This window comes from Oncorhynchus masou, chromosome 30 (genome assembly GCF_036934945.1).
Source record: "Oncorhynchus masou masou isolate Uvic2021 chromosome 30, UVic_Omas_1.1, whole genome shotgun sequence".
Lineage (NCBI taxonomy): Eukaryota > Metazoa > Chordata > Actinopteri > Salmoniformes > Salmonidae > Oncorhynchus > Oncorhynchus masou.
This window is the reverse complement of record NC_088241.1, coordinates 13,910,795-13,936,050: the sequence shown is the minus strand read 5'-3', so window position 1 is coordinate 13,936,050 and position 25,256 is coordinate 13,910,795. Positions and strand designations below refer to the sequence as shown.

Here is a 25,256-nt window from a genome sequence, read left to right as displayed (position 1 = left end):
CCCCCCAGTGTCTGTTTGTCTTTCCCCCAGTGTCTGTCTGTCTTCCCCCAGTGTGTGTCTTTCTGCCCCCAAGTGTGTGTTTGTCTGTCTGCCCCTTTAGTGTCTGTCTGTCTGCCCCCCAGTGTGTGTCTGTCTGTCTGCCCCCCAGTGTCTGTTTGTCTGTCTGCCCTCCAGTGTCTGCCTGTCTGCCCCCCAGTGTGTGTCTGTCTGTCTGCCCCCCAGTGTCTGTATGCCTGTCTCCCCCCCAGTGTCTATCTGTCAGGCAGAGGTAGTGTTCCAGACAGTGTCTGGAATGACACCCTATATAGAGCCCAGGGTGCACTATACAGGGACTATGGTGACATTTCAGACGCAGCCCCAGCCAGGCAGCAGGAAGTCTCAGATGTTTAATTGTGCCCATTTAAAGTAATGAGGTAAAGTACAAAATTACAAGTAAAGTTATGACCATGCTTGGAAGCATTTTTTTCAAAGGTCAATGCTTTACTCATCCCCTGGGAGACGTGGGCTCGGTTGGATGATAACTTGGTTATAAGCCTTAATGTCACCTCTGTTTTCTGGGTTTGGAGCTTTGAACTTTCTTAGTCATTGCATATTACTCTCTTTGTGGATGTAGTGCTCTCTCAATCTTTCTCCCCCTCTCTTTCCCACTCTCTCTCTCTCTCTCTCTCTCTCTCTCTCTCTCTCTCTCTCTCTCTCTCTCTCTCTCTCTCTCTCTCTCTCTTTCCCTCTCTCTCTCTTTCCCTCTCTCTCTCTTTCCCTCTCTCTCTCTCCACATCCCTTCACCCACACTGCATTCATTAACTGTCTGAATTATTGAGAGGCATATCTCACGGGGGCAAAGATTTAGTGACCAGGTGGGTCACAGCTATCCATTACACCAGCCATGCTTCCATTGTCCTACAAGGCAAATTAAATCAGTCGTCGTAGCTCTTGGTTTTATCAATCTAAACAATAAACAGGTTTGTTCCATTCAGGATGTAAGGGTTTTCCTCTGGTGAAAGAGAAGCGGACCAAAATGCAGCGTGGTGGTTATTCATGTTCTTTAATTAAGGGAACTAGACATGAAATAACTAACAAAACAATAAATGAACGAAAACCTAAACAGTCCTATCTGGTGTAGACACAGAGACAGGAACAATCACCCACCAACACACAGTGAAACCCAGGCTACCTAAATATGGTTCCCAATCAGAGACAATGACTAACACCTGCCTCTGATTGAGAACCATATCAGGCCAGACATAGAAATAGACAAACAAGACATCCAACATAGACTGCCCACTCAGATTACACCCTGACCAACCAAAACATAGAAACATACAAAGCAAACTATGGTCAGGGTGTGACACAGGATAGTCTTTTCTGTGTGTGTGTCCCAAATGGCACCCTATTCCCTACATAGTGTGCTGCTTTTGAAGAGAGCCCTATGAGCCCTGGTCAAAATTAGTGCACCATATAGGGAATATGGTGCTATTTGGGGCAAAGGCTGTGTAGAGGAGATGTTTGACTGAATTATGGTTAGTATCGAGCACATAGACCAACATCATTCCTGAACAACACAAGACAAGGCTTTGATAATGTGGCATACAGATTGCTTTGTCTTTTTTCAAAGTTACCCCAGATTAAAGGGTGGGTGTGGAGGATTTCCTGCTATTTACAGCTTGAGAGAGATACAGTTTAACCGGAGCTACTATAAAGCATGGTTAGCCAGAAAATCAATCTCCATGGTGGGATTTGTGTATCACACATGCACGCACGTATGCATGCACGCACACACACCTCTGGTCTGACACTAACACCCCTCTTCGTATCATCTCAATGTCATTGGCCTATGATATGACACTATGCTAAATAGCACCACAACAAATGTCATGCAATTTTCTCTTGTGGTCAATTCAGCAGTGGGGAGCTGAATTTACTGCAGTGTACTGTAAAATATCTGTGGTGTAATTACGTTGACGTGAAGTCTCTCTGCAGCCCTCGTCTCCTCTCCTCCAATCTGAGTTCAATTTATAAATGCCACCGCCAAGTAATCACATTGTCAGCCAGCCAGTCAGCCCGTCAGCCAGTCAGTCAGCCAGCCAGCCTGCCAGCCAGTCAGCCAATCAGCCAGTCAGCCGTCCCATGCCAGGGATTGATTACATACAGCTCAAATGAAGAGTAAGCAGTTTTTTCCTGCCGCTGTGTGTATGTGCGTGTGTGTGCGTGCATGTGTGTGTGCGTGTTTGTGTAAAATAAGTCCTGCCTCTCCAAATAACTGTTGATATTTGTTTTCGTTTTGCTCATGAATTTATTGGATCCCGTTACATTGAGACAGTTATATTTCACCGTCCTGTGTTTGTGTTTTACACACCTGCGTTGATGCAGGTGTGTAAGAGTTGTATTTATTGTTACCCATTAAATGTTTGCTTACTTCTTCCATATTCAGTGTTATATTAATTAGTTTCAGAATGGCACTTGTAGGCCTGATGCCAGTAAGGAGCATACAAATGTTACCATTCACACAATCATTAAAGTTATTTACACATTTATTTAGCCATAGGATCTGGCTACAGCACACATGTCATTTTCAACTGTGCAGATTTCCCAGACACAGATTAAGTCTAGTCCTAGACTAAAATGCTTCCTCAATGAAGAAACTGTCCTTCTATGTTTCCTATAATACAGACCCATAACAAGAGTATTGTGATTGATTCCTCTAAGTAGGTGATTAGCACTAGATTAGACCCCTGTTATTGACCAGATCTCTTCGGAAGTGTCTTGTTGTCAGAGGTTAATGTGCAGGCAGCACCTCGGCCCAATCAAGGCCCAATCAAGGCCAGGGCATGGGGAAGGCCCAGGTCCAGCAGTAGCCTTGCAGTCCTTGAAATGTGAACACCCCCTTCAGCTGCATGTGATTTATTCTGATCCAGTAGAGGTGCCTAGGTAAAATCACTGGGGAAGCCAAGCCAGAAAAAAAGTGTTATTACAATCTATGTGTTTTGATAATGGGGTTGTTTGCTCTATAACCTGTTAGTTAACTACCTTGCCACTGTGATATATATTCGTAAGGCTGAGACAATAAGAAGACACAGTGGCAGATAAATTCAACAACACATTTGTGTCGTCACAAAACCAGAGAGCAATCTCTGTCTGGTGAAGTCCACAAAGCATACTGCATGTAACAACAGTTACATGACTTACAGCATGGTCAAGCAAGTTAACGTTTATGACATTTTTGGACTATTGAACTACTATTGATTTAGAACCATGGAGAGTTACTGCAAGTTCAATTCAACTACACCACTTCAACATCATCAAATCACCTATGTTTAGCGTGTGTGTGTGTGTGTGTGTGTGTGTGTGTGTGTGTGTGTGTGTGTGTGTGTGTGTGTGTGTGTGTGTGTGTGTGTGTGTGTGTGTGTGTGTGTGTGTGTGTGCAAGTAGAAAAACTTGTTGAGAAACAGCAATGCCACCCTTCTCTCTTTCATGTTGACGAAACGTTAGCAAGTTAACATTAGCCTTTTACATCTAGCTGCATATTGGGGCACAATGTATGAATTTATGGTTGCATCAGTCGCCGTTATAATGAAGTGTTTTAATTAAAACCATGGCTAATTTAGGAAAGGACCAATTTTGACTAGCTACTGTAGCTAGCCACTGGAGCACAACAACACAACGAGATGCAACAATGAATGTTGCCTCCCGAGTGGCGCAGCAGAGGCGTCATTACAGACCCTGGTTCGTTCCCAGGCTGTGTCACAACCCGGCTGTGATCAGGAGTCCCATAGGGTGGCGCACAATTGGCTCAGCGTCATCCGGGTTAGGAGAGGGTTTGGCCAGGGGGGTAGGTCGTCATTGTAAATAAGAATTTGTTCTTAAAAACTAGTTAGGGATAGGCGGGATGCAAATGTCTCAACTGGCCAATTGCCAGGGAAAATGCAGAGCGCCAGATTCAAATAAAATACTATAAAATTAAAACTTTCATTAAATCATACATGTAAGATACTCAATTAAAGCTACACTCGTTGTGAATCCAGCCAACATGTCATATTTAAAATTTTTAAAAAAGCTATAAATTAAAAAAGCTATTATCTGAGAGCCTACACCATCTGCACCAGCAGTAAACAAAGGAGTTAGCATATTTCAACCCTGCAGGTGCTACACAAAACGCTGAAATAAAATATAAAACATGCATTACCTTTGACGAGCTTCTTCTGTTGGCATTCCAATATGTCCCATAAACATCACAATTGGTCCTTTTGTTCGATTAATTCCGTCAATATATATCCAAAATGTCCATTTATAAAGGCGCATTTGATTCAGAAAAAAACAGCTTACAAAAAACGCAACGTCACTACAAATATTTTAAAAGTTGCCTATAAACTTTGACAAAATATTTCCAACTAGTTTTGTAATACAACTTTAGGTATTTTTAAATGTTAATAATCGATCAAATTGTAGACAGGGCAATCTGTGTTCAATACAGGAATAAAAACAAACCAGCGCCACTTTTCATGTCTTGCGCAACTCACAGTGTACCCAGTTCCTAGTTGGCCTACTTCTTCATTGAACAAAGTAATAACCTCAACCAAATTCCAAAGACTGGTGACATCCAGTGGAAGCGGTAGGAATTGAAAACAGATTCCTAAGAAATATTCGTTGGCAATAACAAGTCAGGGAACAGAGAGAGGGAAAAAATATATAATTTTGAACAGTTAGTCCTCGGGGCTTTGCCTGCTACATAAGTTTTGTTATACTCACAGACATGATTCAAACAGTTTTAGAAACTTCAGAGTGCTTACTATCCAAATCTATTAATAATATGCATATCTTATATTCTTGGCATGAGTAGCAGGAAGTTGAAATTGGGCACGCTATTTATCCAAAAGTGAAAATTCTGCCCCCTAGCCCCAAGAGGTGATTTAGTCCAGGCGGCAATTGGTCCGGGCGGCAACAATGGCATATTATTTTTGACCAGACGGCATCGGATAGATGGCCTACACATACAGAGACAGTTTCGCTCGCTTGGATGCATTCTCCGGTGAGATACATTCAGCCTCTTGCAAATTAAAGGAAAATGATAAAACACAGAGATGAAGGATATCAATGATTTTATCATATATATTTGTTGTAATTTTGGGGGAAAGCCTGGCTTCCATTGGCACCCATGAATACACGCCACTGGTGCGCTCCACCATCTCAACCCCCTTCCTTGAACTCCCATCTCCTTATTCTAATGAGACTTTGTATTTTATGCAGTCCAAGGTCCCGGGTTGGCCATGTAATAGTTTATCCAAGGGGAAGAATATATCTGCGGGACAAGATTTAGCTAACAGTGCAGTATGCAGTCTACACAACATGGGTCAGTGGACAGTGCTTTCATTAATCTTGTTAAATGTTAGTGTGTCGGCCCAGAACATTCTCTTTGGTGCTGCATCAGAGAATAGACTATACGCTATAGTGTTTCATGCTCGCTTGGACTCTTACAATCAGTTCTACTGTCCCAAAGAAATGTGATACAGGGCTTAGCCTATATGCCAATAGTCTCTGTCAGTTTGACTATATTGTAATGAATTCAATGGCGATAACAACTTACATCTCAGCTCATCCAATACGTGCCTGCTCAACTCATCATTTAACCAACAAATTACCCATCTAGCGTGTTTCAGAGAAGAGAGATTTATTATCCAATTTAGGCCCTGTGTTGTGGATGGAAGCAGTGATATCATAGTGCTGGATGGAGAGGGTCAAAGGGTGTTTTAAGATAGATGGATTGAGTACAGACCCTTTGTCATGTTTGTCAATTTGATGGGCAGGACAGGCTGGGTGATGTGTCCAAATAGACTGGGTGACGCCTTCTTAAATCCAAGTTGCCACTGACTGTGTCCCAAATGTCATTCTACTGTATTCACTATATAATGCACTACTTTTGACCAGTTCCCATAGGGATATAGAGAATATGGTGCCATTTGTGATGCACATACTGTATCAATCAGCTGCTCATATACTCCAGGCGACAGGGGAGGAGAGGGAGGAAGTAGAGCAGCTAAAACGACAGTCGTCGTCCATTTTGGCATTATGATTCTTGGGAGTGTTTAAGATAATGATGAAATATAAGAGTGTGTCTGACTTAAAGAGAAACCAATTAATTCCAGCCTCAGAGTTCAATGAGTACAACTGATCTTGTTTATTTCACTGAGATGTCCCCCTCCCTGTCTCTTCCCCCTCCCTGTCTCTTCCCCCTCCCTGTCTCTGCCCCCTCCCTGTCTCTTCCCCCTCACTGTCTCTTCCCCCTCCCTGTCTCTACCCCCTCCCTGTCTCTGCCCCCTCCCTGTCTCTTCCCCCTCACTGTCTCTTCCCACTCCCTGTCTCTTCCCACTCCCTGTCTCAGCATGTAGAGCTGTCAGCGTTATAGTGGGGCTAGGCTTTATTGTTTTAATAAATTGCCTGCGTGACGAGAGCCGTGGTGCATGTCTGATGTTCATCTTTACCTCCTGAAATGAAACCTTTCTCAGAAACAGACAACTCTCCTCTCCACCTCTCATCTTTCCCCTCTCCTTCTCCTCTCCTCTCCACCTCTCATCTTTCCCCTCTCCTTCTCCTCTCCTCTTTCCTCTTTCCTTATCCTCTCCTCTCCACCTCTTCATCTTCCCCTCTCCTTCTCCTCTCCTCTTTCCCCTCTCCTTCTCCTCTCCTCTTTCCCCTCTCCTTCTCCTCTCCACCTCCCCATCTTCCCCTCTCCTTCTCTCCTCTTACCCCTCTCCTTCTCCTCTTCTCTCCACCTCCCCATCTTCCCTTCTCCTTCTCATCTCCTCTTTCCCCTCCTCCTCCTCTCCTCTCCACCTCTCATCTTCTCCCCTCCTCCTCCTCCTCTCCTCTTTCCCTCCCCCTCTCCTCTCCACCTTTCATCTTATCCTCTCCTCCTCCTCTCCTCTCATCTTCCCTCTCCTTCTCCTCTCCCTTTCCCCTCTCCTTCTCCTCTCCTCTCTACCTCTTCTCTTCTCCTCCTCCTCCTCTCCTCTCATCTTCCCTCTCCTTCTCCTCTCCTCTTTCCCCTCTCCTTCTCCTCTCCTCTCCACCTCTCATCTTCCCCTCTCCTTCTCCTCTCCTCTTTCCCCTCTCCTTCTCATCTCCTCTTTCCTCTCTCCTTATCCTCTCCTCTCCACCTCTCCATCATACCCTCTCCTCCTCCTCTCCTCTTTCCCCTCCTCCTCTCCTCTCCACCTTTTATATTTTCCTCTCCTCCTCCTCTCCTCTCATCTTCCCTCTCCTTCTCCTCTCCTCTTTCCCCTCTCCTTCTCCTCTCCTCTCCACCTCTCCTCTCCCCCTCTCCTTCTCCTCTCCTCTTTCCTCTCTCCTTCTCCTCTCCTCTCCACCGCCCATCTTCCCCTCTCCTTCTCCTCTCCTCTTTCCCCTCTCCTTCTCCTCTCCTCTCCACCTCTCCATCTTCCCCTCTCCTTCTCCTCCTCTTTCCCCTCTCCTTCTCCTCTCCTCTCCTCTCCACCTCTCATCTTCCCCTCTCCTTCTCATCTCCTCTTTCCCCTCTCCTCTTCTCCTCTCCTCCTCCTCCTCCTCTCCTCTTTCCCCTCCTCTCCTCTCCACCTGTCATCTTCTCCTCTCCTCCTCCTCCTCTCCTCTCATCTTCCCCCTCCTCCTCTCCACCTTTCATCTTCTCCTCTCCTCTCCTCTCTCCCCTCCTCCTCTCTCTTCCTCTCCTCCTCTCCTCATATCATAATGTGACAACGAGAGAGAGAGAGAGAGAGAGAGAGACAATGAGAAAGAGAACAAGAGAGAGATGAGCTGAGCTGATGGTCACTGTGTACCCCTGGTCATTATTCCTGGGGCCACCCAGCCTCCCAGTGGAGCCTGAGACATCCACTGTACAGACACCCACGGCCACAGGAGGATAGATGGATGACCATGAGCTGGGGACGGGGGGTTATAGTTGCTGGTGAAAGATGGCTCTGGCTCTCACGATGCAGTGATCTATCACAACAGACCAGGACAACTGCGCTGTCCCAGAGGAAAAAAGAGGAATCAATGCAACGGATAGAATTAGTGTGGTGGGCTGGCGGTGGCTGTGGCTGAGTCACAACCAAGCTTTGCTTTGGTCCTCTCCCAACACTCAAGATGCTCTCCAGTCCAGTCTAGTACGTTGGGTTTAATAGAACTAATCTATAGATGGATGCTTTTTTTCTCTGGAACCATTTAGAAATGGCGAACAATAACATTTATGACATAGTATTCGTGTTCTGATAATGTTTGTACTCAAAAGGAAATAACCTTTTGTTATCTTAAATGTGCAGCGCATGTTTTTATAACTCTTTGTCGAGTTGAGGGTGTTTTCGAAGCCTATTTCTGTATTCCACACTAACTGCATAATTTTTCATCAATAATATATCAGATCAAAAGTTTTCAGAGTTTTGGTCTAAAATCTGCCACTAACTGAACCAAAACAGCATAAGTTTCATGAATTGTGGAAGAGTTGAAAAAACAAACCCTGAAGCGTATAAGAACACAATTGACTGTGACAAGAGGCTTATCTTCTAAAAATTGAACCGTGTCTCTGATGGGATGATTCTCCTTTGTTAAGGGTTCTTTTCTCCAAACATCAGCAGAATGCCGACACTGAATAGTAACACTTTGCTTAGAGTGGTGATATGTACCATTCATAAAGCATGTATGCATGACATAAAGAGTCAATAATGCTGTGGTAATGTTAGTTATAGCTACCCTGGTTCTAGGAGCAGTGACTCTGGGAAGGCAAGGCAGCTGAGGTGGGGTCCATCTCGGCCCCAGTAATGGCCTTGAACACTAAATTGACTACCTATGAGTCCGAGAGAGCGAAATAATTTTCTGGAGTATGATTGGTAGCCTTGACTCCCACACTGCGAGCACATAGGCCAAGGCCTGATGAAGGGGCTGGGTAATTGCAGTCCCCGCTCACCCTCTGCACTGCAGCTTACAGTAACTACCCATACTGAGGTTAACCGCAGAGAGGAGAGCAAATGACATATCATAAAAAGGCTCTTGTTATAGGAGAGCATTAGAACTCCATTTTGTATGAGAAAAGACAAAGGACTGAAAGCAGACTTTCAAGTGAGGGCAGTTTGTTTAAAACCAAGCGTGAATAATGGCAGTTATTAAGGAGTGCATTCCAAACGTCACCCTATTCCCTATATAGTGCACTACTTTTGACCCGAGCACTATGTGCCCTGGTCAGGAGTAGTGCACTGTAGGGAATAAAGCGCCATTTGGATGACTAAGTGACATTAATGATGGTTATATAAGTCCAGTATGTGATGTATACAGACAGCCAGTTGCTCCACATGATTCAATTTGGCATTGTCACATTCCTAACAGACATTTTCCACAACATAGATTCATAGCTTCATGAATATTCGGCACCGCTTTCTGAGAAACAGAATCATCTGTTGTGTTGCTGTTGTTGACAGCTTTTGAGGGGCTGGAGAGAAAGCTATACTTTCCCGATGAAGAGATGTACCGGAGAGGAGGAGAGAAGGAGGTGTTGTGTGACAGGCCCAGTTCCACCTGTGACTGCAGCCATTGTGAAGACCTGTCTGTCTCTCTGAGAGACTCCTAGTGCTAACTACAGTAAACAGTCTTTGTCTCTCTCACATCATCCTAGTGCTAACTATAGTAAACGTTCTTTGTCTCTCTCACATCAACCTAGTGCTAACCACAGTAAACAGTCTTTGTCTCTCTCACATCATCCTAGTGCTAACCACAGTAAACAGTCTTTGTCTCTCTCACATCATCCTAGTGCTAACTACAGTAAACAGTCTTTGTCTCTCTCTAACATCATCCTAGTGCTAACCACAGTAAACAGTCTTTGTCTCTCTCACATCATCCTAGTGCTAACCACAGTAAACAGTCTTTGTCTCTCTCACATCATCCTAGTGCTAACCACAGTAAACAGTCTTTGTCTCTCTCACATCATCCTAGTGCTAACCACAGTAAACAGTCTTTGTCTCTCTCACATCATCCTAGTGCTAACTACAGTAAACAGTCTTTGTCTCTCTCACATCATCCTAGTGCTAACTACAGTAAACAGTCTTTGTCTCTCTCACATCATCCTAGTGCTAACCACAGTAAACAGTCTTTGTCTCTCTCACATCATCCTAGTGCTAACCACAGTAAACAGTCTTTGTCTCTCTCACATCATCCTAGTTGTAACACTCTTTTTACTGGACTCCCTCTGTTATTCAATTGTAATAACATGTATGTACAGTTGAAATCGGAAGTTTACATACACCTTAGCGAAATACATTTAAACTCAGTTTTTCACAATTCCTGACATTTAATCTTAGTAAAAATGCCCTGTTTTAGGTCAGTTAGGATCACCACTTTATTTTAAGAATGTGGATTGTCAGAATAGTTGTAACGTCCAAAGAATGAGTGGGTGTGGAGTCAGGCGCAGAGCCAAGGATAAACACAGGCGTAACACACTCCACCTAACACTGGTCAACAACGGACAGCGGAAAACCCACAATAACGAACACCTTAATTAACAGACACAAGCGGGCTCATCAAACTGAAATAACACAAACCAAAAAAACCCAACAAGGAACATGTGAAAACAAATAGACAAAACCAAACAAAAAGGGAAAAAGGATCGGTGGCAGCGAGTAAACCGGCGACGACAACCGCCGAGCGCCACCCGAACGGGAAGGGGAGCCACCTTCGGTGATATTCGTGACAATAATAGTAGAGATAATGATTTATTTCAGCTTTTATTTATTTCATCACATTCCCAGTGGGTCAGAAATTTGCATACACTCAATTAGTATTTGGTAGCATTGCCTTTAAATAGTTTATCTTGGGACAAATGTTTCGGGTAGCCTTCCACAAGCTTCCCACAATAAGTTGGGTGAGTTTTGGCCCATTCCTCCTGACAGAGCTGGTGTAACTGAGTCAGGTTTGTAGGCCTCATTCCTCCTGACAGAGCTGGTGTAACTGAGTCAGGTTTGTAGGCCTCCTTGCTCGCACATGCTTTTTCATTTCTGCCCACACATTTTCTATAGGATTGAGATAAGGGCTTTGTGATGGCCACTCCAATACCTTGACTTTGTTGTCCTTAAGTCATTTTGAAACAATGTTGGAAGTATGCACCAGTCCCTCCTGGAAGCGCACCATTCCCCCCTGGAAGTGCACCAGCCCCCCCTGCAGCAAAGCACCCCCAAAACATGATGCTGCCACCCTCGTGCTTCACGGTTGGGATGTTGTTCTTTGGCTTGCAAGGCTCGCCCTTTTTCCTCCAAACATAACAATGGTCATTATGGCCAAACAGTTTTATTTTTGTTTCATCAGACCAGAGGACATTTCTACAAAAAAGTACAATCTTTGTCCCCATGTGCAGTTGCAAACCGTAGTCTAGCTTTTTTATGACGATTTTGGAGCAGTGGCTTCTTCCTTGCTGAGCGGCCTTTCAGGTTATGTTGATATAGGACTCGTTTTACTGTGGATATAGTTACTTTTGTACCTGTTTCCTCCAGCATCTTCACAAGGTCCTTTGCTGTTGTTCTGGGATTTATTTGCACTTTTCGCGCCAAAGTGCGTTCACCTCTAGGAGACAGAATGCTTCTCCTTCCTGTGAGGTATGACGGCTGCATGGTCCCATGGTGTTTATACTTGTGTGCTATTGTTTGTACAGATGAACGTGGTACCTTCAGGCTTTTGGAAAGATTTTCCCATGATGTCAAGCAAAGAGTGACTGAGTTTGAAGGTAGGCCTTGAAATACATCCACAGCTACACCTCCAATTGACTCAAATGATGTCAACTAGCCTATCAGAAGCTTCTAAAACCATGACATCATTTTCTGTTTTTTTCCAAGCTGTTTAAAGGCACAGTCAACTTAGTGTATGTAAACTTCTGACCCACTGGAATTGTGATACAGTGAATTATAAGTGAAATAATCTGTCTGTAAACAATTGTTGGAAAAAATGGCTTGTGTCATGCACAAAGTAGATGTGCTAACTGACTTGCCAAAACTATGGTTTGTAAACAAGACATTTGTGGAGTGGTTGAAAAATTAGTTTTAATGACTCCAACCTAAGTGTATGTAAACTTCCGACTGTATATAGTGCTTTTCGAAGACCCCAAAGACAGTTGTTGTCATGCCCTGACCTGAGATATCGCTGTTTTCTTTATATTTTGGTTAGGTCAGGGTGTGACTAGGGTGGGTACGCTAGTTTTGTATTGTCTAGGGTTTAGGTAGCCATTTCCTTTGGTGTTTCTGGGGATCTTGTCTATGTGTAGTTGCCTGTCAGAACTCGTTTGTATAGCTTCACGTTTCGTTTAGTTATTTTGTTAGTTTGTTCAGTGTTCATTCTTTAAATAAAGAAGAATGTACGCATACCACGCTGCGCCTTGGTCCGATCCTTATAACGAACGTGACAGTTGTATGGAACATACTGCTCGAAGGAGTACTGAGAAATGGCATCTTAATTTCCAAGCACTCTCTATTCATATTCTATCTAGTTTATAAACTAGGTGTCTAGTTTATAACACTTATTTCAGTCCATCTCTCAATTATTACACAGTGAAACGCGGGTTGTGTGTGTTTTCCAGCAGGTGTATCTGTATTGCATGAGTTATTTTATTTTTCTGTTTTTTACTGAATTTATGTTGTTGAGAAATGCACAGATGTCTGTGTGTGCCTGTGTGTCTGTGTGTGTCTGTCTGTGTCTGTGTGTCTATGTGTACATGCTTGCATGTGAATCTGTGTGTGTCTGTATGTCTGTGTCTGTGTGTACATGCTTGCGTGTGCATCTGTGTGTGTGCTTTCACAATGTGTTGTGAACAGGTTATGTAACCAGACGGTTGACGGGGGAGCTGCCTGTGGGCTTGTTGTTTGTTGTTTCATAGTGAAATCCTTCCTCTTCTGGGGATTATACAGCCAGCCTATCTGGCTCTCACTGGAAACTGGTGAGATGAACACTCTGTCCAGCCTCAGCACCACTCTTTGACGATGACAAAGCCTCTCTCTCACACACACACACACACACACACACACACACACACACACACACACACACACACACACACACACACACACACACACACACACACACACACACACACACACACACACACACACACACACACACACACATACACAGCATGTTAGGCTAGGGCTTACAGAGGCAACTGGTAACACTAGATTCTCTGTGCATGGATCCCTGTCCAACAAGTTGTGTTGTGTTTGGTAATGAAGAGATTGCTTGGGATCAGAGAGACAAGTAGTTACCAATACAAACCGTAGCTGGTCCTCTTAACTAGAGATTCCTACAATCTGATACATTTATATAATGTATAACAGTTGTTAATATGATGAGCTAATAACCACATTACAGAAGTTAGAATAAACTCTAAGGTCCCATTAGAATGGATAGAATGGCAGTAGATGACTCGTTTAATCAGATACAAACCTCCTTAATGTCTTTAATGTGAAAGGAGAGATACATTAAACACCCAAACTTAATGTTGTTTGAAACCGAACGACACTTTAATCTCTTCACTCAATAAGACTCATTTTATTTAATGCCTCTGGATGTTTCATAAATGACTCAAATTACACAGTAGCTTAATTACACAGCCTTTAGAGTAGTCAGGTGGGAAAACTAAACAGGGCTGAATAAGCAGACTGTGTTACAGTTCAGTTGGCCTTCTAGATGGTACGTAGCTATGGTCCAGGTCGTTAGTGCACGTTCGTCCACTAACTAGAGGAGGAATGCACACTAATGCCCTGGAGCAGAGCTAGATGGTATGGTGAGAGTGTATCTAATTCTTCCCCTATTAGGCTGCAATAGACAGAGCTCAGGGAGGAAACCCAACCCCCCTCTGTATGGAAGTAATGGATGATTTGATGACTGCTCTGGGCAGCTTTACAGCTTTAGTAGCTATATATTACAGAGCAACAAGCCCCAGGTGGTGGTCTGTCCCAAACCCATCACAACAACCCTGCCCCGGGCCAAGCGTCCCAGGGGCCCAGACAGGGGATGGTGTTCAAGGTCACTATGGAGCAGAAAGCAAGTTGTAATCCCTCAACTAAGAGCTCATACTGTAGGCAGCCTCATCCATCATCATGTTCACCTTGGTACTTGGAACTTTACCAGTGTTATTGACTGAGAGTTCATCAATCAGTCTGTCAAATCATTTGTTGCAACGTGTGTTTATAAAAACAGGGCCAGACAGAGAGGAAGCCAAATGGACTCTGTGGTACTGTTACAAATCAATGGTAACCGTTTACTTAATCTCGGCAACCCTGACCCAAATCTCTTGTGAACACTGGCCTTCTGTTTTAGTCTTTCACAACAGACTACACATTACCAAAAGCCTGCATTTACAATGCTTTTTAACTTGTTGTAAAGTACCAAAACACTTCCTTAGAAATAGGAGGAAACCTTGAGAGGGGCCAGACTCTGTTTATATGGCTCTGGATGTGCCCATGTTGACCTATTGCTTTGTCACAATTTAGAGTTAATCTGTCGCCCATCCATGTGCCCATAAAAATAGTAGGTGATTTATAAACCAGTCTGCATTTTCACTGTAACCAGCAGATGGAGCACAGCATATGTCTTACCTTGGAGAACACGGCCATTGTATCTATTAATTCGTTTAGATGACTTTTATTTCCAGTTCAGCGTTTTAAAACTAATTTCTATTTCTCTCTTTCATTTCTTACCATGTCTCTGCTGATGAATAATGCATTGGGCCGTTTCCAGTTTCTAATTCTGCTCCCCAATTATTACACCTTGTCCTGGTCTGTTGGGTTCTTCGCTGTTCCACACACATTGACCCATTCCAAATGCCATATCTTCTTCCCTTGGTGTCTGAAGAGACACTTACATGCCGCAGTGATAGTATGAGTCCCTGGCCTTATGTTGTATGGTGGGACACTTATAGTAAGTGGAGTGGCTGCCTGGCTATGTGCTTTCCTCAATTGAATACAATGTTATTAAGATGAGAGTGAGATTTGTTCATATCCCATGATGGTCATGCATGTCATCTTTAAGTAAAGACTTGCAAGTTGCAGCAATTGAGGGGAAACAGACAGATAGGGGTGAAACTGAAGCCCATCAGGGCGAGTACACACCATGACATAAAGGTTCAGACATCTTGGCTGTTGGACTCTCACATTCAGGGATACAGTCACTCAGACCTAAATAACCATCTTGATAATGGACTTCGCACCTCAAGGCCAAGGCACAGGCTTAATATTAGAATATAAACAATATAACAATGCCCTATAACAATGTATAACAATAAACATGTATTCATTGCATAGGTTGGATATTATAGCTACATAATGCACGTTATGATCGTTATGTTGTGTTTTTTCACAACTTCTATCGTTTTCTCTAGAATTGTTTATCAATAATATGTATCCATTGACTGCAGTGAGTGCGGGGCACTGCTTGACGCCAGACAGTCACGTCATCGGGGAGGAACAAGTTGTTCAGTTGTTTCAGTTCCTATTTCTGCGTCTGCTGAAGTGCGCTGGTTTCACTGCATTACACTTTTTAAAGACTTTTATCTAGATCTTATCGCAATTGCGTTATGACAGTGATATCAGAAATGGCTTCTTTTTAAACGGTTGTTAGTGATAACTAAGGTGCATCCATGTTGTGATATTCGTACGAGTTCCAAAGTATGGACTACATTCTGTCTGTCAGGGTCGCGCTGTCGAGTAGAATCTGGCCTGCCTCGACTCGGGGGAATTCCGATGGCTCTTCCGCAGAACACTCTGGACCTGTGCACGACAACATTACCAACATTAACACAGGTGTGAGTATAGACTTGGAGCCGAACTTGTTCAACGTGTAATGTTTCAGAGTTCAGACTACCGTAGATGAAGTCAGTCAGTGTTTGTTTATTTTATATATATATATTTTTTTTTAACAACCTACAGTACATTTTCAGTAGAGTTGGCATACGGTGAAGAAGTTGCAACACAGTCACGAGTTGGACGGTGAAGTTTACACATTTCCCTGCACAGGCTTCTTAAAGGCACGGTCTGTAATATAAACCAATTCAATGCACCAAAATGCATTGTTTCGATTGCTTTTGCTTACAAAAACCTTAATACAAATCTGCATTACCTTATAACTTCACCTGAGAAACGAAGGATTGTGTGCTTTGATTGAAGGTTAATTTTAACAGACAACATTATTGTGATACACATCTCCAATTTAGGCATTTAAAAGTGAACACTATTCGGCACTCTGTCATTGTTCACAACAGAACTGGTGTAACTCAATCTTCAAGCCTATGGTAATGCATACTACTACATGAATTGCCCAGTTTAACACACACACACACACAGCTCTGAGCAGTTCCCTCTTCAGTTGGCCAACGCTTTCTTGACCTCGAACACCAGTTCATGTAAGGGTCCTAGCCTGCTCATTCATCACAGATGGGACAGAAGGCTACTGAGGGGCTTGTCTCAGGCCTGACTACCTGCCTCTCTCCTCTTAGTAGGGCCAATGTCTGCAGCCACACACACACACACACACACGGAAAGTAACACACATACAGACACACACACACACACACTGTCTGCACTAGGGAGAATTAGAGCGACTGTTAATGAACTGGCCTCAGTGGCATTTGGTTTCCTGGGAAGGTACAATGAGCAGCAGAGCATGCATCTTATTAATCTCTGTCCTAATTAGACCAAACTATTATCCTGCTGACTGCTACAGAGCCCACTTTTTCTCAGCTACAGTACACAGCCACACACACACACACACACACACACACACACACACACACACACACACACACACACACACACACACACACACACACACACACACACACACACACACACACAGCCTTCTGGCATCTCAGCTGTACTACACCAGTGTTTATAATACTATTTGAAATCTTTCAAACACTTTGAGCATTTATTTTAGCTTGCCTGGAGTGCCATGTGGGTGAGGACTGGGGATGGTTCTAATGGTTCTATAGCAACAGGCAAACTCAGTCAAGCACAGCTAAATTATTGGGTATGATTTCAAATAGTATTTGAACCCAGGTCTAGAATAGGCCTTCACATAATTGGATGTCTTTTTTTCATAATGGTGGATTTTTTTTTACAACCAATTGTGTGGAACGTTTAATTTTGATATACCGTGATGGTGATGGATGGTGTCTGTCTTTGTGGAGAAGAGTTGTTAGGCCTATATCATATTGGTTTTTGATGTAATATTTCTCGGAGTATAGGTCTCATTATGGATTTATTGGGATGGAGGAAAATAACTTCACTAACAATAGCAACTGACATTGAAACGCATTTAGGGCAAAAATATTTCCATATTTATTTTGAGCCTCGCTGGTTAGGCATGTACAGATAGCAAATCCGATTGAAGATTCGTAATGCTTCACTGGTTTAGCCCCAAAGTGTCCTCACAATAACCCAACAAGCAGTGATTAATTCAATGATTATTTCAGAAATCAACAAAAGAAATGCATTATGAAGGCGTGTCAGATGCTTTATAAGGGTGATTGAATGGCGTTGTGAGCAATGATGCTTTGATGCAAACAGGCGTAATGACCTTATACCTCATGTGCAGCAGTGCTTTAGGCTACAGTACAGAGTATTGGCTACAGTAAAACGAGTCCGACATCGACATAACCTGAAAGGCCGCTAAGCAAGGAAGGAGCCACTGCTCAAAAACCGCCATAAAAAAGCCAGACTACGGTAGCACATGAGGACAAAGATCATACTTTTTCGAGAAATGTCCTCTGTTCTGATGAAACAAAAATAGAACTGTTTGGCCAAAATGACCATCGTTATGTTTGGAGGAAAAAGGGGGAGGCTTACTAGCCAAAGAACACCATCCCAAATGTGAAGTACGAGGGTGGCAGCATCATGTTGTGGGGGTACTTTGCTGCAGGAGGGACTGTTGCACTTCATAAAATAGATGGAATCATGAGAAAGGAAAATGATGTGGATATATTGAAGCAACATCTCAAGATATCAGTCAGGAAGTTAAAGCTTGGTCACAAATGGGTCTTCCAAATGGACAATGATCCCAAGCATACTTCCAAAGTTGTGGCAAAATGGCTTAAGGACAACAAAGTCAAGGTATTGGAGTGGCCATCCACAAAGCCCTGACCTCAATCCTATAGAACATTTGTGGGCAGAACTGAAAAAGCATGTGTGAGCAAGGAGACCTACAAACCTGACTCAGTTACACCAGCTCTGTCAGGAGGAATTCACCCAACTTATTGTGGGAAGCTTGTGGAAGGCTACCTGAAACGTTTGACCCAAGTTAAACAATTTAAAGGCAATGCTACCAAATACTAATTGAGTGTATGCAAACTTCTGACCCACTGGGAATGTGATGAAATAAATCAAATCTGAAATAAATCATTCTCTCTACTATTATTCTGACATTTCACATTCTTAAAATAAAGTGGTGATCCTAACTGACCTAAGAGGGAATCTTTACTAGGATTAAATGTCAGGAATTGTGAAAAACTGAATTTAGATGTACTTGGTGTATAAGGTGTATGTAAACTTCCGACTTCAACTGTAGATACTAACAGTAGACACCTTCACAACAATCAAAAGCAACATTTGCAGCGATGCATCCATCTGACCCGACATGTTAAAGGGGGATCGCACTGATTTCTGCTGAGGTTGCAGTGGCAGCGGAATTCGTTTTTGTCTTTTTTAGAGTTAATGCTAAACTGACAGGCCAGCAACCGAAGCCTGGTTAGGTCAATGTCTGACCGACCCTCCTCTCAATATCTGCTGTGACTGTTTGACTAAGCAACACTCATATCAAGCATCTTCTCAATGTCTTCTCAACCATAATTGAAAGATGTGTTCACTGTTTACCCAGAATACCTATGAACCTGAGCAACAACCCAATCCATTTCAATATGTTGTGCCAAAGCGTGCTTTCGTGAGGTGAGAGTATACAATAAAGATTTAGCATTAAAGCCGTCAGAGATTTGAGATGGAATAGTCTGGGTGGTGTTTGCTGCCCGGGAAATGGTTCATCAAGTTGTTAACTCTCATTCCTGTGTGATATTTAGTCACACAGGTACTTTTAAAGACTGATTTCCCCCCTGTGATCTCTGTGGACTGCTGTGGTTGGACAGGGAGCTTAGCTGACTGTGGTTGGAGGGTTGATGATGTCGTACAGTTGGTAGATGGGGCGGCAGTGTAGCCTAGTGGTTAGAGCATTGGACTAGTAACTGAATGGTTGCAAGTTCAAATCCCCGAACTGACAAGGTACAAAATCTGTCGTTCTGCCCCTGAACAGGCAGTTAACCCACTGTTCCTAGGCCGTCATTGAAAATAAGAATTTGTTCTTAACTGACTTGCCTAGTAAAATAAAGGTAAAATATAAATAAAAAAAATAATAAAAAGATTTCAGCTAGGATGGTGGTGAGTCCAGTGGAGATAGCAGACTAGGGAGAGAGGGTCAATTTGTGATACTTACTTTCTTCTGACCAAGGCCTGGCTGGCTGCTGAGTGACATTGGCTCCCTGAGGATCAGTAGAGAGAGATACTGCAGAGTTTGTGGTTCTCCTTTTAGCTGAGCTCATCACTTCTCCTCACCTCAGGGTATTGATTCCGGCTGTAACCTGAGAGGTTGCTTTTTGTTGGACATGCAGCAGTCAGAAATGCAGAGAGTCATAGGATCAACAGGTGAGCTCCTTCTCCTACAGCATTGATCCACAGGCATAAAGGGTTATGTTCCTGTGTCCACATGCATTCTACAGTAGTCTACTTATGTAGAGTGCATGTCAAATTCATTGCTTAATTCTGAGCAGTATGCTAGTATGGTTATTGGTGGGAATATAGCTTTGGTCTGGGTAGTCTAGAGTAGGTTATTATTATTTGATCATGCTGGTCATTTATGAACATTTGAACATCTTGGCCATGTTCTGTTATGATCTCCACCCGGCACAGCCAGAAGAGGACTGGCCACCCCACATAGCCTGGTTCCTCTCTAGGTTTCTTCCTAGGTTTTGGCTTTTCTAGGGAGTTTTTCCAAGCCACCAAGCTTCTACACCTGCATTGTTTGGGGTTTTAGGCTGGGTTTCTGTACAGCACTTTGAGATATCAGCTGATGTAAGATGGGCTATATAAATACATTTGATTTGATTTAGATTACTGGGGTCCTCTGGTCCTTGACCCACCAGCAGACCAGGGGCCTTTTCAGTGACTATACATACAGTATTACTGTGGAATGTTCATAAGCACAAGCCCCAGGTATCAAGAACATTGTTATTATATAGTTATTAAGGTTTTTGTGTATATTCCTTCCTCACATTTCTATGTATCTAAAGATTTAATAAAAATTATACATGTGATATCTAAATGTATGTTAAAATGTTAGAAGTATTCTCTTAATTATTTCATTTTAAAAAATGGCTAAATACTGTATATATAATCTAGCTACTGTATTCGGGAGACAGAAAAACATGCCTTTTTTTAACCAATAAATAAATAAATAGTAACTTGATTTACCAACGGAACATTTCACACAAGGCAATAACCCAGGAGCCGATGGAGAGATCATGGTGTGATTAGTCGCCCTGGAGTGAGTGCTAATGAGACAGTCTGGATGGGGTGACACTCACTGAGCCTGTGACAGCATCAGGGTTTGATTTATTGACCTGGAACCAGTGTTAATGACGGGGCAGAGGCAGGATGAAGGGAGGGACTGGTCTGCTCCCCTCCCTGTCCTGACACAACACAAAGTGCTGCTCCAGCAACATTTGGTTATACTGGGTGGTGGCGGTGATGGTGCTGAATACAGGGGAAAACTGACTGCATAATGCAGAGGGAGAGAAATAGGGAGAAAGAAAGAGAGGGTGAGAGGGTGTTAGCCAAGGGATGTGGGCTGTCACTGTGTGCTTCCTGTGTGTATTTTGACAGCTCACTAAGCCAATTGCATATTCATTACAATGGCTGCCGTGCTGTTATCGTCCCGTTAGAGTCAGGGAAGCCAACGCCATGTCTCACCTTATATACAGTTGAAGTAAGAAGTTTACATACACCTTAGCCAAATACATTTTACTCAGTTTTTCACAATTCCTGACATTTAATCCCAGTAAAAATGCCCTGTCCTAGGTTAGTTAGGATCACCACTTTATTTTAAGAATGTGAAATGTGTCACGTTCATTGTATAGAGGAGACCAAAGCGCAGCGTGATTAGAATACATTCTTCTTTAATGAAAACAAAGAACACGTAAACAAACTATACAAAAAACAAGACACTATATACAACGAGTGCATACACAGGCAACTACCCATAAACAATAACCCACAGAGAAACCAAGGATTATGGCTACCTAAATATGGTTCCCAATCAGAGACAACGATAAATCAAATTTATTTATATAGCCCTTCGTACATCAGCTGATATCTCAGTGCTGTACAGAAACTCAGCCTAAACAGCAAGCAATGCAGGTGTAGAAGCACAGTGGCTAGGAAAAACTACATAGAAAGGCCAAAACCTAGGAAGAAACCTAGAGAGGAACCAGGCTATGTGGGGTGGCCAGTCTTCTTCTGGCTGTTCCGGGTGGAGATTATAACAGAACATGGCCAAGATGTTCAAATGTTCATAAATGACCAGCATGGTCAAATAATAATAATCACAGGCAGAACAGTTGAAACTGGAGCAGCAGCATGGCCAGGTGGACTGGGGGACAGCAAGGAGTCATCATGTCAGGCAGTCCTGAGGCATGGTCCTAGGGCTCAGGTCCTCAGAGAGAGAGAAAGAAAGAGAGAATACTTAAATTCACACAGGACACCGGATAGGACAGGAGAAGTACTCCAGATATAACAAATTGACCCTAGCCCCCCGACACATAAACTACTGCAGCATAAATACTGGAGGCTGAGACAGGAGGGGTCAGGAGACACTGTGGCCTCATCCGATGACACACCCGGACAGGGCCAAACAGGAAGGATATAACCCCACCCACTTTGCCAAAGCACAGCCCCCACACCACTAGAGGGATATCTTCAACCACCAACTTACCATCCTGAGACAAGGCCAAGTATAGCCCACAAAGATCTCCGCCACGTCACAATCCAAGAGGGGGGCCAACCCAGACAGGAAGATAACATCAGTGACTCAACCCACTCAAGTGACGCACCCCTCCTAGGGACGGTATGAAAGAGCCCTAGTAAGCCAGTGACTCAGCCTCTGTAATAGGGTTAGAGGCAGAGAATCCCAGTGGAAAGAGGGGAACAGGCCAGGCAGAGACAGCAAGGGCGGTTCTTTGCTCCATAGCCTTTCCGTTCACCTTCACACTCCTGGGCCAGACTACACTCAATCATATGACCCACTGAAGAGATGAGTCTTCAGTAAAGACTTAAAGGTTGAGCCCGAGTTTGCGTCTCTCACATGGGTAGGCAGACCATTCCATAAAAATGGAGCTCTATAGGAGAAAGCCCTGCCTCCAGCTGTTTGCTTAGAAATTCTAGGGACAATTAAGAGGCCTGCGTCTTGTGACCGTAGCATACGTGTAGGTATGTACGGCAGGACCAAATCAGAAAGATAGGTAGGAGCAAGCCCATGTAATGCTTTGTAGGTTAGCAGTAAAACCTTAATCAGCCCTTGCCTTGACAGGAAGCCATTGTAGGGAGGCTAGCACTGGAGTAATATGATCACATTTTTTGGTTCTAGTCAGGATTCTAGCAGCCGTATTTAGCACTAACTGAAGTTTATTTAGTGCTTTATCCGGGTTACCGGAAAGAAGAGCATTGCAGTAGTCTAACCTAGAAGAGACAAAAGCATGGATTCATTTTTCTGCATCATTTTTGGACAGAAAGTGTCTGATTTTTGCAATGTTACGTAGATGGAAAAAAGCTGTCCTTGAAACAGTCTTGATATGTTCTTCAAAAGAGAGATCAGGGTCCAGAGTAACGCCGAGGTCCTTCACAGTTTTATTTGAGACGACTGATTGATTGTCAGACTCAACAGAAGATCTCTTTGTTTCTTGGGACCGAGAACAAGCATCTCTGTTTTGTCCGAGTTGAAAAGTAGAACGTTTGCAGCCATCCACTTCCTTATGTCTGAAATACATGCTTCTAGCGAGGGCAATTTTGGGGCTTCACCATGTTTCATTGAAATGTACAGCTGTGTGTCATCCGCATAGCAGTGAAAGTTAACATTATGTTTTCGAATGACATCCCCAAGAGGTAAAATATATAGTGAAAACAATAGCGGTCCTAAAACGGAACCTTGAGGAACACCAAAATTTACAGTTGATTTGTCAGAGGACAAACCATTCACAGAGACAAACTGATATCTTTCCGACAGATACCTGCATTCCCCTAATCGCCACATACCATCACTGTTTCCAACCCTTCCCCAGCCTTTCCCATTCAACCCTGAGCACAAAACAGACTCACAGCAACACAATACCTTTGTAGACACACATAACCCCACTGTGTACATCACTCCATCTCTCACAGTGACCTCACACAGGTCTTCATTGTAGCAAACTGACACACATCTAAACCAGGCCAGAACTTGTCCGTGTAGACCAATTTGGGTTTCCAAACTCTCAAAGAATGTGGTGATCGATGGTATCAAAAGCAGCACTAAGGTCTAGGAGCACGAGGACAGATACAGAGCCTCGGTCTGATGCCATTAAAAGGTAATTTACCACCTTCACAAGTGCAGTCTCAGTGCTATGATGGGGTCTAAAACCAGACTGAAGCATTTTGTTATACATTGTTTGTCTTCAGGAAAGCAGTGAGTTGCTGCGCAACAGGCTTTTCTAAAAATTTTGAGAGGAATGGAAGATTCGATATAGGCGATAATTTTTAATATTTTCTGGGTCAAGGTTTGGCTTTTTCAAGAGAGGCTTTATTACTGCCACTTTTAGTGAGTTTGGTACACATCCGGTGGATAGAGAGCCGTTTATTATGTTCAACATAGGAGGGCCAAGCACAGGAAGCAGCTCTTTCAGTGTTTAGTTGGAATAGGGTCCAGTATGCAACTTGAAGGTTTAGAGGCCATGATTATTTTCATCATTGTGTCAAGAGATATAGTACTAAAACACTTGAGTGTCTCTCTTGATCCTAGGTCCTGGCAGAGTTGTGCAGGCTCAGGACAACTGAGCTTTGAAGGAATACGCAGATTTAAAGAGGAGTCCGTAATTTGCTTTCTAATAATCATGATCTTTTCCTCAAAGAAGTTCATGAATTTATTACTGCTGAAGTGAAAGCCATCCTCTCTTGGGGAATGCTGCTTTTTAGTTAGCTTTGCGACAATATCAAAAAGGAATTTCAGATTGTTCTTATTTTCCTCAATTAAGTTGGAAAAATAGGATGATCGAGCAGCAGTAAGGGCTCTTCGATACTGCACGGTACTGTCTTTCCAAGCTAGTCGGAAGACTTCCAGTTTGGTGTGGCACCATTTCCGTTCCAATTTTCTGGAAGCTTGCTTCAGAGCTCGGTTATTTTCTGTATACCAGGGAGCTACTTTCTTATGAGAAATGTTTTTAGTTTTTAGGGGTGCAACTGCATCTAGGGTATTGCGCAAGGTTAAATTGAGTTCCTCATTTAGGTGGTTTAACTTATTTTTGTCCTCTGGCGTCCTTGGGTAGACAGAGGGAGTCTGGAAGGACATCAAGGAATCTTTGTGTTGTCTGTGAATTTATAGCATGATTTTTGATGTTCCTTGGTTGGGGTCTGAGCAGATTATTTGTTGCAATTGTAAACGTAATAAAATGGTTGTCCGATAGTCCAGGATTATGAGGAAAAACATTAAGATCCACAACATTTATTCCATTGAGACCAATCCAGGCCACCATAGACATATAAACCCCTAGACTAGAAAAACCCCTAGACAAGACAAAAACACATATATCACCCTCGTCACACCCTGACCAAACCAACTTAATAAAGAAAACAAAGATAACTAAGGTCAGGGCGTGACAAAATGTCAGAATAATAGTAGAGAGAATGATTTATTTCAGCTTTTATTTCTTTCTTCACATTCCCAGTGGGTCAGAAGTTTACATACACTCGATTAGTATTTGGTAGCATTGCCTTTAAATTGTTTAACTTGGGTCAAACATTTCAGGTACCCTTCCACAAGCTTCCCACAAGAAGTTGGGGGAATTTTGGCCCATTCCTCCTGACTGAGATGGTGTAACTGAGTCAGGTTTATAGGCTTCCTTGCTCGAAAAAGCTTTTACAGTTCTGCCCACACATTTTTGATGGGATTGAGGTCAGGGCTTTGTGATGGCCACTCCAATG

At 43.2% G+C, this 25,256-nt stretch overlaps 1 protein-coding gene across 4 annotated transcripts in view; it reads left to right on the top strand.

Annotated features, from left to right (window-relative positions):
- Positions 1 to 25,256, top strand: part of LOC135522104 (oxidation resistance protein 1-like) — a 155,674-nt gene that overhangs the window by 77,402 nt on the left and 53,016 nt on the right. For 2 of the 4 annotated variants that reach the window (XM_064948067.1, XM_064948065.1), the window contains exon 1: positions 15,455 to 15,791. The exons of the other annotated variants lie outside the window; for them this stretch is intronic. In XM_064948067.1, coding sequence (XP_064804139.1) covers positions 15,659 to 15,791 — 133 coding nt within the window. In that variant the 5' untranslated portion in view covers positions 15,455 to 15,658. Of the gene's footprint in view, positions 1 to 15,454; positions 15,792 to 25,256 lie in introns of those variants that run through there. 4 annotated transcript variants of the gene reach the window in all.